This window comes from Myxine glutinosa, chromosome 5 (genome assembly GCF_964187855.1).
Source record: "Myxine glutinosa chromosome 5, kmMyxGlut1.1, whole genome shotgun sequence".
NCBI lineage: Eukaryota > Metazoa > Chordata > Myxini > Myxiniformes > Myxinidae > Myxine > Myxine glutinosa.
In genome coordinates this window covers 200,947,694-200,967,435 of record NC_136265.1, presented here as the reverse complement: position 1 = coordinate 200,967,435, position 19,742 = coordinate 200,947,694, and the positions used below count along the sequence as shown (strand labels likewise).

Genomic DNA, 19,742 nt, shown 5'->3' with positions numbered 1-19,742 from the left:
GGTATAGGGGATAAAGTGGTAGATTTGTAGAAGGGAATGCGGCACTAAAGGGGAGATATAGAGAGGGAGGTGGATGGGGGTAAAAATTCCACCTTTTTATGTGTAATATGCGGATCTTCTGAATTATTTTAACAGCAAAGTGAAGTTCACTACAGTCCTTACCATAGACTTGGCCTGGCTGTGATTTTTAGACCCTGTCATGGAGAGAGAATATGAAGGGTAATCAAAAACTGCACATAAAGGTCAATTGTCTAGACAATATCACATCATTGCATGCAGGTACCAATAAACTAATAAAAAAGAAAATAAACAGAGTGACAAATCATGCAACAACACAACACCTGACAAAAATGAATAATAATGATAACCAAAAGGTGCAACTCAGGTAAGCTGTCAGTGATGGGCAAAGGTGGGGTAATATATCCAGTGGAGTGTTAACAATAATAATAAGAACAATAATAATAGTGATAATAAAAATACAAATGAAGGACAGGTAAACAGGTGCAAAAGCAAAGCCGGAATGGGGGAAGCAACCGACAGTGGCTTCAAAATAGGCTGTGACTTTAGAAACCCTGTGGGAATAAAGCGGGATCAAAATGAACACAACAGTGAACACAACATGAGAGTTGCTGGTCTTGTCGACCTCAGTGCCAGAAGACCCTTACCCCGATATAGCATAAGGAGGCGTTTCTTGACGTTGCCTGTGTGGGATAAAGCGAAACTCTGAGCACAGTAAAGGAACAAAAGGAAAGGGCACGGAACGACTACGCACACTGCACCGTCACTCCCATCAGTGATAATAAATAAATGAATCATTGTATATATTGATATCCAATGACAAAAAGGAGCAAGTTATAAAAAGATGGAGTCGAAGTTGAAATTCATAACTGGGGTAATGGTGGCAGTGGGAAGGAAAATTAGGAAAGATTTCAACAATAGACGTGGCTGGAAAGAGCAAAATAATACGAATCACAGTACAATATACACGAGATATTAATGAATGCAATGAAAGAATCAGAGAAGAAAAGTAAAAACAGAGGCAGAGGAATCTTCTTCTTCCTTAATGTCCACAATTTTATCCCCGCTATTATGGGGTTGTCCGGGAGAAGTTTTTGGCTTAAGTCTTTCATGAACCGGCTGGCCAGGCCTGACGCTCAACGAAGTAAGAAGGGTAGGAATTTTGAATTTGTTCATGGTGCCGGTAACGACTCGCCTCGTCCCCGCGAAGGACACCGTGGAATCTTTAATGTCCACCAAGCACCAACTAATGCCGGCCTGCGGGACGCCCAGTTTAATGCCCATCCGAGGGATGGTACACACATTGATGATTCACCCTGCCTGTATTTATAGCTGGGTCAGGATTCAAACCCAGGCTAGACAGCTTAGAGGCGAGTGTGCGTACCTCTAGGCCATCCTGCCAGCCAGGAAGAAGAAGAAGTATATGGATAACAAAGGAAAAAGTTGGGGGTGGAGGTGGGGTAGCAAAATAAGAAAAAGAACACAAAAGGAAAGTTTTGCTTATTCTATCCAGTGAATGATCCAGGTAGCATGATGGGGTATCAGTCCTACCCTGCAACTTCCTGCAAAGCCCCCACTCTCACCTTCCTGAAATCGGAGAGTCCCCGATGCAAGTCACACCTCCACATGTCTACAACCTTGCAACATCAAACTCAACTCCCCTTGCACACACCTCGGTGCTCTGCGCACCAGTTGCCAACTTTCGGAAGTTTCAGTATTGCCAACCAAAAATTGGAGATAAATAGGTGACAGGACCCTTACCCGGCTCGTCACCAAGGCTAGACCTTGGGTCCACTAATGTCTATTTGTTGCTAGGGACTGCAGGCAATACCCATCTTGCAATAGCTTGCACCCAAAGGCAGTGAATATCGGAGGGTGGTCATGCCGAGTTTGGACATACCAAATAGCATTCCTATCTGAACTCCTGGCTCATAATGTGAGCGAACTCAGGTTCCAATCCCATATACCAAATGTTCGTCCCATATATATGAATGTCTTTGTAATCATGTAAAAGTACACCAACATTGAATGATGATGTATTTGTCCTGCATGAGGTTTATGTACAAGATACCCTGTGCAAAAGAAATAAAGAAATGCATTCAGGCATCTGAGAAGGTTGGGGATGGAAAGAGGAGGAAGAGAGGAAGCAAACACCATTCATGGAGACAGAAATCAAAATCGGAGATGGTCGAGTAGGTTCATGACGATCGCTTTGATGTGGAACGAACAGCCATTTTGTATTTGAACCACGTCAAAACGGAACGACCTACTTCACTCCTACAACTCGATTGTGACACTTATCCAACCAATATATTCTAATTTTGCATTTTTAATTAATTTTCTGAAACTTGTAGAATTTGCTTTTCTCTTGGAAGTTGTGGGTTACGATGTGTAAATTAAGGTGGAAAAAGTGTGATTTAATGCATTTTAATTCCAGGCTATAAGGCAACAACAAAAAAAAAATCAAAAATTTTGAAAGGGGGTGTAGACTTTCTATAGGCACTGCATGTAGTGAGAAGCTCAGTAGTGCCAAGGAAGAACTTCGCACGGCGGAGGATGCCCAGACGGCAACAAGCTTTGGAGGCCAGCTTGGAAATGTGGTTTTCCCAGGAAAGATCATGGCAGATAGTGAGACCCAAAAGCTTGAGTGACAGAACTTCTTCGAGAGGATTGTTGAGAAAGTAGATGGGAGGGTTTTCCAGATGATCTTTTCAGAGAGACATAGTGAGAGTGTGAGATTTGTCAGGATTGAAAGACATGTTCCACTTGTTTGACCAGTTTGTGGTTTATCCAGGTCTGCAGAGAGTGAGGAGGCTGCAGACTGCCGATCTGAGGGATGAGATATGGAGCGGCAGAGAGTGGAGTCATCAGCAAAAAGATAAAGAGGATTTTACAGGGGGTCGGCGAGATCATTAATGAAGACCAGAAAAGGCACAGGAACCATAACACTGACTTTAGAAACTCCACCCGGACAGGAATATGAGATGAGAAGATTCCATTAAGAGCCAGGTATTGACTTCGACAGGAGAGGAAGTCCGCAAGCCATGAGTGGAGATTTCATGGATACCATAAGAGGAGAGTTTGGAGAGCAGAGCGGGGTGCCAGAATCGTATCGAAGGCACGTGATATGTCGAGGGAGACAGCTCTGATTTCCTGTTTGGCATTGAGGACCTCCATCCATTGTTGAGAAAGCAGAGGCAACATGTCCAGAGTAGAATGACCTGGTCTGAATCCAAATTGATGATCAGAGATCAAGCCATTGGAGAAGAGGAAGGATTTAATGCCAGAAGCGATGATGGATTCCATGACCTTGCTGATGATTGGGAGCAGGCTGATTGGTCTGTAGTTGAAAGGATCTGTTTTTGCACCTTTTTTGTGTAAAGCGGTAATGTTGGCTGACTTCCTAGCAGATGGCAGAACAAATGAGAGGGTGAGTAGAACAGAGAGAGGGTGTGCTAGAGCAGCAGGGCAGGATTTTAGGACACATGAGCTGATGCCGTCTGGACCAGTTTCAGAATCAGAGTCGATAAAAGCCAAGGGGATGGAGGGGAAACAAGCACCAGAAACAGATTTGACCAGACGCCACCAGGATTTCGAGGAGGGAGACAGGTTTGTGAGTTCAGTCTTGAGATTAGAAAGATGTTGTTTCCTGGCTTTCCTGAGGATATCGACACTTTTTCCGAGCTTTGTGGAAGGAACTGAGATTGCCTTCAGTTGGATTTGCCTTCTTTGAGGCGAAGGCAAGTTGTTTCAGGGAAACTGCCTCACCACAAGCTTCAGTGTACCATGGACGGGGGGAAGGGTATGACAACTGAAGACAAGATTGTTGTCTGAAGACAACTGAAGACAAGACTGAAGACAAGAAGAAGGGTATGACAACTGAAGACTGAAGACAAGATTGTCTGTGCATGAGAGAGAAAATTTCTTTCAAAAAAATTCCCAGGATGAGTTGATGTTATACGGTAGAAGAGAAACAAAGACAATAGTTTGTTGAAGACTAACAAAAAAGCGAATTAATTTAATCAAAATGCCGTGCAGATTACCGTTAACTGCATCGCTACGTAACAAGGCTAGCTGCAGTAAAACTCTCGTGCTCACCCAAGTAAAACCCTAAGCCGAACTCTAACCCTGCACAAGTGTAGTACAAACCACAATGTGAACTAATGCCAGCAGTATCTTTAACCTTCTGATTGGAAAGAGAAATCGGATGACAATACAGCACATGTGCCTGCAAGGCAATGCATCGATGTGTGTACAGGTAATTGCAGTGCTATACAACAACAACAACAACAACAACAACATGCATTTTAAGGCCATTTTCCCTGCTAGAGCGGGGGTTAGCCTTGCGGTCCCCATGACAATCTTCTCCATTTTGCCCTATTTTCTGCATCTCCCCTTGTTAACCCCCTTGCCCGCATTTCTTCTTCAACCATCTTTAGCCAAGTCTTTCTCGGTCTTCCCCGTCCTCTACTTCCTTCTACATTCATTTCCATCACTCTTCTCAACCAGTCACTTTCATCCTTCCTCAACACATGACCAAACCATCTCAACCTGTTCCTCTTCACAGAATCAATCACAGGCTCTATTCCCATCATTTTTCGCAATTCATCATTTGTCTTCCTCTCTCTCAACGATACTCCGCACATCCACCGAACCATTCGCATTTCCACCCTTTCCAGCCTTCGTTGCTGCTCTACGTTCATTACCCATGTCTCACTCCCATAAATCATAACACTTCTCACACATGCAGCATACACCTTTCCCTTCAGCTTCAACGACACTCCCCTCCTCATCAGCACGCCACTCAGTTCCCGAAACCTCTTCCATGCACATCTCACTCTTGCAACCGTTGCCGAGTTTGATCTACCTTCTCCATTCAGCATGTCTCCGAGGTAGCAAAATGTTTTCACAAAATTTGCAGTGCTATGCTGCTGTATAATCTTTTGCTGTCCTGATTCATAGTTTGGTTGACAATGGCTGTGTTCAGGATATTGCCACTCGAACGAGTAACATGCGAATATTGTTAGGTGAATGAAGCAGTGGAGAAAGGCAAATAGTGGTGGGGAATTGCATGTTGCATGCTGCATTCTTTATTTACCATTCCAGAGTACGCCAAGTTGACTGTTTGCTAAGTGTTCAAAAACATCAACCTACCCTCGGTGCCGTTCTGTTGATCATAGCCCCGCTTTCCAAGGATGGGTGGTGAGCTGTGGTTCAGCACGGAAGACAGCTTGGTAGGGGTGATGCCACTGACAGCACGAGCAGTAAGTCCAGGCAATGGGCGCTTAGGGTTAGGGCATGGATTTGCCTCTGAGGGGTGTGGGGAATTAATGGGAAATTAATATCAGGACAATGCAGGAAAGACGCAAATCGTAATGATTAAGGAAATGATCACCAGCTTCAGGGGACTGCTCGGTGGGGTTCATCGAGCCCCTTGGATTAACTTTAAAGGGCAGACATCCACAATCTGCAACCCACCCAGGTACTTCACAACTGCTTCCAAAGGCTTCCGCGTTACGGGCTTGACCTTCAATGGGTGCTTGGAGGCTTCGAGCAGCCTGGCTGTACCTGCAAACATGTTAGAGCTTAAATGCAATTGGAGAATCATGGTGAGACACTTTTTCAAGCAACATTAGGTACTAGCAGGTTTACAGAGCCATGCAAATCTGCATATGAAAAGCATGGTTCTCAGGACATAAAACCTAAGTTGTGCCATTATTATGAGGGCTATTCTTTCAACGATCAAATTTATCAGGAAATTACAGTTTAATAAGCAGGATAGGGCTACAAGTTGATTGGAAGAAGAAAAAAAACAGAAGTCGGATGAATTGTTTGAAGAGAAGGGGTGGGTGGCTATTTATCATTTTAAATATGATAAACACGAGATCCAGCGTCCGTCGGTTCGTCAATCAGCATATTGTCAGTTTGCTTAGCCCCTACCCTTTTGTTAGTTAACTCTTCAATTAACCACAATATCTGTGGCCATTTTCATGCATATTCTTTTAAAGTCAGATTTCCTAATTGTTACAAGCAGCCGATTGATGCGTGTGTGCATGTGCAATTATACATGCACACGGTTCTGGGTAAGCTTGTGGTATCAGGACAGCATCCCATGTCCTTTTAGTCGATGCCAAAGCTCAACATAGAAAAGGGATTCTGCGACAGGTAATCAATCAATATTTTTCTTTAACAGTAGCATAGGTAACTTTTCTTTTTTCATATAAAGAGAATTCTGTTATTACCTTTGCCACCAAAGGTGAACGGTGGTAATATTTTCAACCCTGTTTGTCTGCCGGTTTGTGAGCACGATATCTCAAAACCTATGAACGGATTCGGACGAAACTTGTTGCACAGGTTGGGTGTGTGACAAGGACAAATTGATTCGACTTTGGTGAAGATCCGGATCTGAGAATTTCTTAAATCAACCACGCACGCGAAGCGAAAAACAGGGTTCATGTTTGTCCATCTGGTCAGTTTATGATCGAGGAACCACTCATTAAAATCGAATGTTATATTTTGAACACAAATCGGAACATGAATAGGAAGACAAGTTTGCCGTACTTTGACTCTGAATTACCCGATTGTGCATGCGCAGAGGAGTGAGATCATAATTTTATGTCGTCTGCCTGGCAATCAAACAAAATTTAAAATAATTCCAAACAGGAAGCTTACTGTTTTTAAAGACTTTCTAAAGGACACAAACAACAGGCACGGATAATATAACGTGTTAGATAGGGTGATGGAACAGACACTGGGTAAAGTCTGTAAAACCCACAATTAATTAATTTTTTTGTCTTTAAACCTTAATTAAAATTGAATTATATACTTGATCACTAGACCACAAATCGCCTTCATAATACTTCCAAGAACCTCCAGTTTTGCAGTACTTGGACATGTTCTATAGGGTGGTGTATGTAATCGTAGCTGTCAAGCAAGCCCCTTGGAAGTGGGTGTGGCATGTGAGAGGGGGCAGTGTCGGGGTGAAGAAGAGGCCGCCGATATGGTTATGTATGATGCCAATTGACCATGCGTTTCATGGTGATCAATAAAGCCACCGTCTCCTAAACTGAGACTCAACGTCGTCTTATCACAGTGTATAAGGGTGATGTATAAATAAGACTGCTTCAGTTGTGCTAAGCTTCCGGATTTTTAAACAATCTTTAAAATAATTATTTTATTTAAAATGAAGTACCCAAATACTGCACGGGGTATCGTGTTCTATGAATTTTAGTTTAAGTAATTCTTCACCAATGAGATAGATAAAAAAAAAACCCACCGTTTAGAGGCCATTTTTCCCCGCAAAGCGGGGGTTGGCCTTTTCGGGGACCGTGGTTGTTGTCGTTTTTTGGTCCCCTTTTTGAAGCAATGTTTTACGGCCGGATGCCCTTCCTGACGCCAACCCTTTTTGCCGCCTTCAACGACAAACAGGGAATTACCAGTGAACTGGTACTCAATTAGCCGACCTCGGAAGGATGACAGGCTGAGTCAACCCCCCTGGCATTAATTCGGCGATCGACCGAGATTCGAACCCAGGATCCTAGGATCCTAAGCCGGCACCCTAGCCGCTAGCCCAACACCAATGAGATAGATAATAGGGGCAAAAACTATATATAGCATAATATTTCAAAAAATTGTAGACTGATTCGGCCGAAACTTGGTAGACAGCTTGGGTGAGTGGCACGGACGAATTCATGAGATTTTGGTGTAGATCCGGATTCAGCCGGATATTGTCATTTTTAAGGAGATTCTTCACAATCGAGACATCAGGTGAAAAATTATATATAGCACGATATTTTAAAAAGTTGTGAACGGATTATAACGAAACTTGACGAATGAGTTGAGAAGGTAACAAGAACAAGCCAATTAGATCTTGTTTCAGGTCCGAATCCAGATCTGGCCCATCAGTGGGATACAAAACGTAAACTGTCCTGCCTGGCAGAGGTGTGCGCTCAACGAAGCACCGTTCTAGTTCTTATTTGCTTGATACTTAATATCGGTTTAGCAATGGATGTGTACATTCAATCTCTTAGAAGAGATAACAAGTTCAAACTTGCTTATCGTGGGAGACATGGCCCACCTGCTTGAGGAGGGACTGAAGGATCTAGGTAGGAAAGTATCAGGATAGTAGGAAAGGAGCAGTTTAGTGAACTTACATTATTCAGAACCATTTATTTGATTTCTAAGAGTGTGTCACTGCAAGTCCTTAACGCTTGTCGACATCAAACGTATTACTGTTGTTTCTTCTACAAAGAAGTTGAAAGCTCAGTGATGGATCATGCTCACACAACGTTCCAAGATAGGTAAGAGTGTCTCGGTTTAAGTCGAGGCTTTTTGGACTGGCCACTGTACATTTTCAACAGTTTTGGCCTCAAACATTTTCCAGGTTTGTTTTATTCGTGTCTCCATCTGAGCCCCAGTTTCAATCCCATGCACCGAATGAGTTTGTGCATGGCCTACTAAAATCCTTGTGATTATGCAAGTGCAAAGTCAGTGGAGGAGCATTGTCCAAAATGTTTGCAATGTGGGGAAAAAAATATGCTCACGCAGTTCGAGAGGTTTCCTATCAAGTCTTCGCATACCGTCCGAATAACTAATGGAAATACAGCGTGAATGTGTTAACCCTCCATGAGATATAAAGTCATTCTACGGATGCTTCATTATTTGACATGCAGATTATTTGATGACATGACATTTATTATGACATGACACATTATTTGACATGGTTGATCCTTAGTGCCTTTATCAGACATGGAAAGAAAGCTCTTGAAAGCAAGCTGATCACGAAAACACCTCCAAATCACAATTACACCAAAAGGTTGTCAATGGTAAAAATAACGAGGGCAAAATTGATGGCGCGCCATGGCAAATCCCCACGCTTCCCACCGAAAGCAAAGTTGAAAGATGCCAAAAAGTTCCACCAGGAATGACAAAATATCACCTTTTGAGTTAAAATTTATTTTCCGTTTTGACATCTGACCCCCAAATCCCCACTCCATGGGGTATGAACTGGGGTCAAATCCAAAAGATCGTTACCTATTTCATGCGTCCCGCAATGTTGATTGCATATACGTTTCATTTAAAAAATGACTTAAAACGTGCCCGAAATTGCATTTTTTATCATTTGACCTTTTGATCCCGCTCCAGGGGGGAGACCAAAAAGGATACTGCTCTTGCACCTTGTTGCCATGTGGTGATCATAGCTACCAAGATTTCCTTTTATTTTTTTTTATTTTTTTGTATACAAGATCGAGGCTCGTGTAAGAGCTAACACATTAAACAGAAAAAACATAAACGGACACATAAAACATATAATAAAGGGAGTGGGAGACAAGAGGGGGAGAGAGAGGGATGCACACAAGCACAACGGTAGAGAACAAGGACATCGAGAGATCTGTGTAAGGGAGAGGGCTGGGGAGAGGGGGTACACGGTATAAAACAAGTTGACACCACGAGGAATTTCAGGAATGAAGTCGGAGATTGAAAAAGGTGGATTTGGGGTGTTTTAACTGGGGTAGACAAGATCAAGGTTTTGGATGGGGGGAAAAATTATGGGTGGATGGTGAATATAAGAGGTGGTGAATAAGAGATGGTGGTGAACATCTGTTTTAAAGACTTGGAGGGAGGAGTGGGATTGAAGAGAGTGTGGGAGTTTGTTCCAGAGGTGGGAGAAAAGAATAATGAAAGAGTGAAGGTGAGCAGAGAGTCTTGAGTTTGGCAGTTTCACCAGAAGAGGGTTGCTGGCAGATCTTGTGCATCCTGAAGGAATATTTGGGAGACAGAGCACAGACAAAACTGGGGGAGCTAGCCCAGAGAGGAGGCAGTAGAAGACAGTAAGTCCACCAACCTGTGTGCGGTGAGCGAGTGAAACAGCCCTCAGAATAAGCTTCATCGTGGGAGATTCCAATGATTCTTAAAGCTTTGGTATCTACAGCATAAAGCTGAGCTAGGTATGAGGTAGGTGCACCAGCCCAGAGGGGAGAGAAGTATTCCATCAAGCTGCGGATGAAAGCTTTGTATGTGGTGAGGAGCTCAGAGGTGCCAAGGAAGGACCTCGCACGACGGACGATGCCAGGCGGCGACTGGCTTTGGAGGCCAGATTTGAAATGTGGTTTTCCCAAGAAAGATCATGGCAGATAGTGAGACCCAAGAACTTGAGTGACAGAACTTCTTGGAGAGGATTGTTGAGAAAGTGGATGGGAGGGTTGTCCAGTCGGACTTTTCGGAGAGACATAGTGAGAGTGTGATATTTCTCAGGATTGAAAGACATGTTCCACTTGTTTGACCAGTCTGTGATTTTGTCCAGGTCTGCAGAGACTGAGGAGGCTGCAGACTGCCGATCTGAGGGGTGAGATATGGAACGGCAGAGAGTGGAATCATCAGCAAAAAGATAGAGGATTTTCCAGGGGGTCGGAGAGATAATTAATGAACACCAGAAATAGCACAGGGCTCAGAACACTGCCTTGAGGAACTCCAGCCTGGACAGGTAGAGGAGATGAGAGAATTATATTCATGGCCACACGTTGAATGCGACCGGAGAGGAAGTTCGCAAGTCATGCGTGGAGGTTTCCATGGATACCATAGCAGGAGAGTTTGGTGAGCAGAGCTGGGTGCCAGACCGTATCAAATGCACGAGATATGTCAAGGGAGACAGCTCTGATTTCCTGTTTGGCATTGAGGACCTTCATCCATTGTTGAGAAAGCAGAAGTAGCATGTCCAGAGTAGAGTGACCTGGTCTGAATCCAAATTGATGATCCGAGATCAAGCCATTGGAGAAGAGGAAGGATTTGATGTCAGAAGCGATGATGGATTCTATGACATTGCTGATGATTGGGAGCAGGCTGATTGGTCTGTCGTTGCAAGGAACTGTTTTTGCACATTTTTTTGTCTAAAGCGGTGATGTTGGCTGATTTCCAAGCAGATGGGAGATGATCTTGAGCATATGAGTGGGTGAAGAGAATCGAGAGAGGGTGAGATAGAGAGGGTGAGATAGAGCGGCAGAGCAGGATTTTCGGACCGGTGGGCTGATGCCGTCTGGTCCAGTTGCAGAATCAGAGTCGAGGTTTGACAAAAACTTTTCCACCTTGTCGGGAGAGAAAGACAGAGTCCAGGAGCAGCTGGGTTCGACTGGGTAAGGTGGGTACAGAGAAATATGGGTTTGGGACACAATATTTTGAGGCAACCACAGAGTTGAGGCATTGAGCTTTTTCACGTGCGGTGTCAGCTGTGTAGCCGTTTGAGGTAAGGGAGGGGATAGAGGGGGAACAAACACCAGAAACGGATTTGACCAGATGCCACAAGGATTTGGAGGAGAGAGACAGGTTTGAGAGTTCAGTCTTTAGAGTAGAGAGATATTATTTCCTGGCTCTCCTGAAGGTAGACAACACTTGTTCCGAGCTTTGTGAAAGGAATGGAGATTGCCTTCCATTGGATTTTCCTTCCATGACACAAAGGCAAGTCGTTTCAGAGCAACTGCCTCACCACAAGATTCAGTGTACCATGGATGGGAGGAAGGGTAAGACAACTGAAGACGAGAAGGGATAAATTTGTGCATGAGAGAGAGCAGGTTACTTTGGAAGAATTCCTAGGATGAGTTGATGCCAGACGCAGTAGAGATGGGAGACCAGTCCACATGATTGATGGCTGCTTGAAAACCGTGCCAGTCAGCCTGAGTGAAATGCCAGACTCGTCGGCGCTGAGGAGGCTCTCTGAGAATGGCCAGAGAGATGTCCACTTTAACAAGCACATGATCAGATGAACCGATTGGAGCAGAAGAAGAGCAGCAAACATTTGCAGAGAAGTTTTGTCATAACCAAGTCTAGAAGAGAAGATACTCCATTGACTGAGATCCGGGTTGGGAAATTTACAGATTGTGTCAGTCCCAATGAGTCGCAGAAGTCCTTTGCAGAGGTGCCGTGGCTGGTGCAAGAGGTACCCACACCCAGCCAGCTGACATGAAGACAGCTGAAGTCACCACATATGAAGAAGAGAGAGTTGGGATGAGTGGATAGAAGTTGGTCCATGTTGTCAGACAGCGAGATGTAAATGGAGTCATCACTGCTTGATGGACATTACAGAACACATGAACAAACGGTGGGAGCGGAGAGGAAGCCGTAGCCAGAGGTACTCCTGGGGGTGAGGTGGGGAGAGGGCAGTACAGGGAGAGTGAGGAAGAGAGTTTTTGATAAAGATAGCAACCCCACCACGCGGACGAGGCTCAGGACTATCGTACCGGTGAAGGGAGTAACCAGGGAGAGATATTAAGGAATCAGAGACATCTTGAAGGAGGAAAGTTTCTGTTAAGCATATTAAGTCTGGTTTGTCAGAAGCAACCTGTATGGAGAGATCAGTCAAGTTTGAGCGAAGGTCCCAGTTGTTTGAGGTCCATACCGTTAAGGAAGAGGGAGTCGGAGCATCGGATACAGGACGGGGGAGGGGAGGGGTAGGGAAAGATGAGGGAGGTAGGGAGAGCTGTTGACAGTGTGTCAGAGATTGCAGGAGAGCTAGGAGAAGGGGAAGGATGAGGAGGACAAAAGTTTTTTTTGGTGATGTTTTTGATGGTGATGGGATGAGGCACAGAGAGGAGTTATTTGAGGGGCGGCAGAGTGAAGTAGAATGTTGGTGGAGGTGGAGGTATGAGTTGGAAAGGAGAGGAAGCGGGGAGGAGGCAGCTTTGTGGAAGAGTTAAGAGGCAAATTTGAGGAGGATGGGTGAGAGGGGGGAAATGAAGAAAAATTGTGAGGAGGGAGATTTGAGGGGAGGGGTGAGGAGGGAGATTTGTAGGGGAAGGGTTAAGGGGGGAGATTTGAGGAGAGGTGAGGAGGGAGATTTGAGGGGGAGGGGTGAGGAGGGAGATTTGAAGTGGAGGGGTAAGGGGGGAGATTTGAAGGGGGAGATTTGAGGGGGAGGGGTGAGGAGGGAGATTGGAAGGGAAGGGGTGGGTTGGGAGTTTTGAAAGTTTTGAATGAATAATGAAAATCGAACATTTATTACAAACTGGGTTTCTTGAGATATTCAAATCAGAGATCCGTTTGAAAACGTTTGAGGAGGGGCGGAATGAAGGTGGGTTTAGAGAATGAAGAAAGGAATAACTGTAAGAGATTGAATTTTTTTTTGTTATGGAAAGATTTGATGAGCAAATTGAAGACAGCCTTTTGAATAGGAAGAAAAAAAAGCAAGTTATAATATACAAATGAATACAACATGGCAGGGGGAAGTTTAAACATTTTAAAACAAAACCGTGAATAGTCTGGGAAATTCCCTAAAATGCAGAAGAAAAGGAGATTAACAAGCCAGGGGAGCAGAGTGCGAGGGAGCCGGGAGGTGTAAAAGCAATTTGTTAGTATGGAAGGAGAGGCCTCATTTTTATTTTGTTCTTCGTTAATTTTTTTTTTTTTTTGAAGATTAGGTGAAAGCTGATTTGAGAAAGCAGGAGAAAGGTTGAAGGAATATGGTGAATTATTCACAAATTGGAAAAGTGAAAAAAAAACAATCGCTGCAGAGGAAGAAGAAGAGGGGGGGGGAGGGCAACACGTGGTTGCGGGTTGGGGAGGGTGGGCAGTTAGGAGAGAAGGTAATTATGATTAAGTTTTTTTTCAATGCTTTTTTTTTTTGTATTTTAAAACAAAGGGTAAGAGGTTAGGTTAGTGGGTAGTAGGGGGTAGAAGAGGGTAAACCAGAGGATGAACAAATGTGAATAAACAAAATACCAAAACGAGCAGACTGGGCAGGCCTCAAGGATAACCAGGCCCTAAACATGTACAATCAAACTGACTGACTAATACACAAATTTGCATTAAATGCAAAACTAGATTGAACTAGAAACACACTGTAAACACGTACACAGCAAAATAAAAACTTAACTTTGAAAAGAATATCACTTAACTTTGATCGACGTGGACGAGCTCGGAAGACACAACCTCACCCGGGCAACCGGAAGCGGAAGAGGTGAATTGGTGAATTTGTGAATTTCTGCACAACCATTTAGAAGGAGATAGCGTGATGGACAGACGGACAGAGCCGATTACAATATCCCCCCATCTTTTTATTTTTCCAAAAAGCGGGAAACGAGTGTTAGGAATGGCATCTACAAGGTGTTTCACCGATATATGAAGAATGGCAATATATTATCTGGAGGATTGAAGATCAATATGTATCCCATTTCTCGGCATCTTGTCACATTGGAAATCAAGTACCAATTACTGCCAAGATGGTTTTGGAGCTCAAGTACCAATTACTGCCAAGATGGTTTTGGAGCTCAAGTACCAATTACCGTCAAGATGGTTTACAACTGTCAAGGGTGAAACATGTATAGATTTTTAATGTGTTACAACTTATTATTTAATATTTTACAAGAAAATTGGACGAATGTAGGGCGACTGGAGGATGGAGGGAGTTTATATAGGTTTTGAGATGACACTCATAAGGTTTTCTTCGTAAGCCTTGGTTACAACTAAAGCCCATAGTGGAAAGGTACTTCGCTACATGTTCAACATTATGCGACACAACTACTTTTTCCACCGTGCTCTTCAACTAATAAAAAACAAACAAAGTACACACACCCAATTAAGAGTTCAGAGAAGTAATTTTCAGGCCTAAACTCGACTATGGCACAGCTACATTGAGCTTCATATCACCGATAAAGATATTTGCAAATTTCATGAAATCAAAAGGCAATTACATGTATGGAAGATAATACCATATCAGAAAAGATTAATGGCTCCTGCGACTTTGTTGGCGGAGGCATAAAAAGTGCGTTGATGCATATGCACAATTTACCGAGTGTCAAATTTTGGGGCACACGGTAGATTGTTGGGAGGAATTACAAGTTAATAATCTATACGGAATGCTGTGATGCAACATGCGTGGCCATTTTGTTCACATATAACATCCCACTTGCTTCATGTATAAAAACAACATGACACTCGGGCTGAGAAGGGGGACAGATAAGGGAAATTAAATAATTATATGTGTGCACATTTGGAGTGTGAATTAAAGTTTAGTTGTTCGTTTTTAAACCATTTTTTGACATTCCAATATCAAAACACACGTAGACAGGCCCAGTTGCTATATCGTCATGGCATCAGCAGCAAGGGAAAAAGAGGGATGGTAGGAGGAACTATCCAGGACTATGTTAGAAAAATGAGGCAAAAAAGAAAAAACATAAATTTGCTAATTGGCACAAGTCTCTCGAGTCTAAATTAATCACCACAGATGTAATGGGAATAAAAGATAGAATTAAAAATTGTAATGAGAGTTACCGACACCGATTAAAAGACATGATTTTGCATTGAAAGACTGGAAATGAAATGAAGAAAGAAAGAACAAAAATGAGGCTCAGAGATGTGTTATTAACTGGGGACAAAAATGGGGAAAAAATCCTGGGATGAAGTGACAAAGGGATGGCTAGCTAAGCAAAGTGCAGCCCTGTGGCTAGAGGGTTAAGACTGATGGATAGGGCAACAGAAAAATGAGGGGGGGAAACCCCCCCCCCCCCCCCCCCCCCAAAAAAAAACAGACAAACAAGGATTTAGACAAGTCTGCCATGAGATGGAAATGGCCCACTGGCAGCAGCAGCATCGCAGCAGGACATGCCAAAGGCAACTGTTGCCTTGGCCTCCACAAACTCGAGACGAGACAGGTGGTTAAAAAAGAGAAGGAGAAGAGGGAAAGCCTGCTCAGAGGGCAAATCGTACTCCATGCTGTTTCTGCCGAAGGCCTTTCAGGGAGTGAGGTGCTCTGGCTTCTGGAAGGAGGAATTGTCTCTGCAGAGGACGGCGATGCGGCATCTCGCACGGGAAGCCAGTTTGGAGACGTGTGGAGCCCGGGTAAGGTTGGAACTGAAGGGCGAGACCGAGAGGTTCCAAGGTCGGGACCGGGACCTTGGTTAGGGCTCAGCTCAAGCAGAAGGACAACATAATGCAAAGGACGGTAAGAAGCGAAGTCAAAGGATGCAGACAATGGAGAAAGCAAATGGGATGGACAGCTAGGAAACAAGGAATAAAAATGAACAAATAAAAACCAAATAATTATATAGAAGAAAAAGAATGCAAGAGGATTATACAAAAGTAGTAATGAGGGATGAAGCTAGCATGACTATACCCAGGCGAATGACAAGGCTGACACCGAAGAAAGACCCAAGGAGGCTCTGGATACTTACACTCGGATTTAATGGCAGTAGTATTGATGGGAACGAAGGGACGGCGAGCCGCCTGGCGTCCGTGAAGTACATCATGGCAGAGACGCCGTGCAATGCGCGTCAGCTTCGTGGTGTGCAGATAAAATGCCTGCCGGGTCTTGAGAGCAATGCGCGATGCACTTTGGTTCCGCACAGTGAGCCCATGGACAGCCTGGCAGTGCCGGTACAAGTGACCCTGTGTGCGGAATTCCTGAAACAAAATCATGAAGGGGGAACGGGGAAGGTTTTACTCGTCATTTTCCCCTTCTTTACACGCCACTGATGAACCAACCTCCACAATCCTGTGTTACTGCAGGACCACCTTTCCACAGCCGTTGACTGCACATTTCAATGTACCATCCACAGTTTGTACAGATAGCGTAGGGTTGGCACGTCCGGGCACAGGCCTGTCCCCATCCAGACGGGTAGGCAACCGAAGCCCGCCGTACTTCTTCCAGTATGTCCAGCATGAAGCGCAGAGACGGCACTGCATGGTGGAGGGGCCCCAGGAATACCACTGTCCAGACTGGGTCGCTAGGATAAAAGTGAAGTTGGTGGACAGGGGAAAGCACATCACTTAAATAAGAAGTGACATATGCATATACAGTATAAAATGAGAAGAACCACAGTTAAGGCATGAGTTTCTAATCAAAACTGTCCTCTTAACAGAGTAGGCCATGCATGTACCAACATGCTGTAGTGGTGCACACTTGGGACACAGGTTTACCACGTGACTGGGTATTTCAAAGCAACTGGAACAATTGTGAACATATCAGGTTTAAAATAGATTCAGCAGTTCAAATACAATTTTAACTACGGAAATAATCTGAGTCTGATAAATAAAGTATTGGTTGGCATCCCATAATATATATTTTATTAATATTTAGTCAACTGGGGGGAAGAGGGTAAGAGGAAATTCAGCAAGACTCAAGGTATGCACGTGGCCACCCGAGGCTCATGCATCAATAATTACAATTGCACAGTACGATCGATCACCAAGACCCTCGCTTTAACATGTGAAGTAGTGCAAATAACGATGGTTGGTCACAACTGAAAGACGTGCCGGACTCTTACAACTACTGCACTGCTTGGCCTGCTTGGCCAACTACTGCACAACTACTGCACTATTGTGATGGAATAAAAGCTCCGGCTTTGTGCCAATTAAAAAGGTCCTCACACAGCACAACCAGGCCAATTTGGGAGGCTGCTGAATTTGATTTGGCAAAGGTCTCATCGATAAGGATAAGAATAAGAACAATAAGAAGAAGAAGAAGGAAAAAACTAATACCATTAATATAATTTTGGAATGGAATGCCCCAGTAGTTCCAATTTGCATGGCAAGTCACTGCCATTTGTCTGCACCTAGCGGTCTACGTGTCTCGAGGACTCACCAAAGCAGCTCTCGCAGGCACGACCCGTGCCAAGCACCTGACTGACACCAATACTTCCAGCACCGTTGGCCACACCAGGCTTACTGAAGATTTGGTTTGGATTCGGCTTGTTGCTGTGTTACATACCCATGAGAAGGGGGGGGGGGGAGGGGGGGGGGGAAGGAGGAAATGGTTAAATGGCAAGTACCACAAGTCGCAATATCGGAAAAATATATCTAAGGTCCTTTTCAGCATACATTAGTCATCCATGTTCTCCCATTGTTCATGGCAAGGACCAAAATAAGGGTGCCTTCAAATCGGAGGGCGAAGCAAATGTATGGAAAGTGTAAAGAAGGGGAGGAAGGCAGGGAAAGGGGTAAAATAACAAATTAAAAACTCACTAGTTGGGAATGTACACTTGTTTCAACTTGCTCTCAGCTTCGGCTGCTTTGAGTCGTTTCTAAAGATACAAAGCGGCACAGTTGGCATACAACTCATGGCGAAGCCACAAAGTGGCAGAGTCGGCATACAAATCATGGCGAAGCCTTCATGGAAATATTTTGAAAAAGTCAAAAACAGCTCCTAGAACAGGTGACGATGCATGATAAGCCATAATCAATCTTGTCGAGTGTTCGTTATATTTAATTTCTTCCTCCATAACCCCCTCCCCCCAAAATAACAGCTCATCTTGTGAATTGGTGCTGCATATGTGCCTGTTGGGTGCAAACCTTTGTACACTTTGTGACAAATAGTAGTGTGTATGATGGACACTTTGCAAGGATAGGTATTCTAGTATTAACCAACAGAGCTCATACAAGAAGGGCTCGCCTCCCCACCTGCTGAACATAGCGGTCCGTCGTCTTCCACATGTAGTAATATTCTATGATGCTTGTAAGAGACTTCCAGGGAAGCTGCAAGCAGAGAAATGTGCACGGCTGCAATTATCAGGTCCCGTGTCACAAGAACCACATGATCCATAACCCGAGACGTCACAATCAAGAGTCTCATGTAATGGGTCAAGTGGTCTCCAGAGCCAGGGGTAGTCTAAAGGTTTTCTCCTGTCCATGAAGTAATGGTCCCACGCTAACGTTTGGACTAAGGAAAATGACATGTTCATACTAAGTCCCCTAAAATGTCACACCTGTGTTCATAAAGTAGTGATGCAGCATATATTTGGGTCTGTTACAACTGAACTGTCTTCCATTTCAAGAAAACAAGGTCTCTACCTCAAGCAATTGTTGATGTGACAAGTACAGCCAGATAAGCACTCAAGTCTACTATCACCTACAACCGCTGCCAGCTTATGAAGCAGTCAAATCGTTCCCTGCTTTTAACTTTACACAATGGTCCAAAGGAAACCGGTTCACATAATAACGATCACCATAGGAAACACGTACAAAGTCCAGCCTAATGTCGTTGAAGTCTTTCCCGTATTTCTCGAGTGCTTCCTCAAACAGGTTGGCCTCGGCAGCTGACCACTCCTCCATCTCGTCTCGGCACAGCACTGGCCCACCCTGGGGCACAAGCAGGCCAATGGAACGTGCTATCTCATAGCCACTCCGGTGCAACGTGTCCATGGCATGGAACTGGGGAAAACAAGAAGAGATATGGTGCTTGAGCATCGAAAAGTGTAAGACCAAGTGAAAGTGCACATTTTCTTTAGTAAAGTGGTGTGCCCTTGGTATACAGTTGAGCTCCTACATATTAGGAGTAGTGACATGACGCGTCCCAAACTTTCTGGGCAAGTGGGGCATGGGCACCATTTTGTTTCCATCAATAGCTCATTGAATGAGCATACAATAGTTCATCATTCTTTTCAAAATGACAGGATACCGTGCAATTGGATTCATGAATCGATCAGAGAAGGGTATTAAAATGTATATATTCCCTGCAGATACTGGAAGGGAAAAAGTTTGGAAACCAACATTCAGGGTAGTTTGTGCCAGGTAAGTTATAGTCCTGTGCATGTACATTAATGTGTGGTGTTGTAATCGTATTGTAGTTGGCAGTTGTGTATTAATTGTACAAAGATATAAATAATCATCAAAGCATCTTTAGACTAGAACGGCATTTGGTAGAGCGCCAAACCTCCACTAGGCTGAACAGTTTACGTTTTGTATACTACCGATAGGCCGGTTCTGCATCCGGACCAAGCCCAAATCTATTTGGCTTGTTCTTG

At 44.1% G+C, this 19,742-nt stretch overlaps 1 protein-coding gene across 5 annotated transcripts in view; it reads right to left on the bottom strand.

Moving 5' to 3' along the window:
- LOC137418765 (metastasis-associated protein MTA1) overlaps nt 1-19,742 on the bottom strand; it is a 145,982-nt gene that overhangs the window by 6,882 nt on the left and 119,358 nt on the right. For 2 of the 5 annotated variants that reach the window (XM_078779364.1, XM_078779362.1), the window contains exons 9-19: nt 18,961-19,149; nt 18,400-18,474; nt 17,965-18,023; nt 17,585-17,697; nt 16,516-16,727; nt 16,176-16,404; nt 15,712-15,855; nt 5,497-5,586; nt 5,173-5,328; nt 666-701; nt 163-194 (exon numbers count right to left, since the gene is read on the bottom strand). In XM_078779364.1, coding sequence (XP_078635490.1) covers nt 163-194; nt 666-701; nt 5,173-5,328; nt 5,497-5,586; nt 15,712-15,855; nt 16,176-16,404; nt 16,516-16,727; nt 17,585-17,697; nt 17,965-18,023; nt 18,400-18,474; nt 18,961-19,149 — 1,335 coding nt within the window. The remainder of the gene's footprint in view (nt 1-162; nt 195-665; nt 702-5,172; nt 5,329-5,496; nt 5,587-15,711; nt 15,856-16,175; nt 16,405-16,515; nt 16,728-17,584; nt 17,698-17,964; nt 18,024-18,399; nt 18,475-18,960; nt 19,150-19,742) is intronic. The other 3 variants (XM_078779360.1, XM_078779363.1, XM_078779361.1) reach the window with 3 other exon arrangements.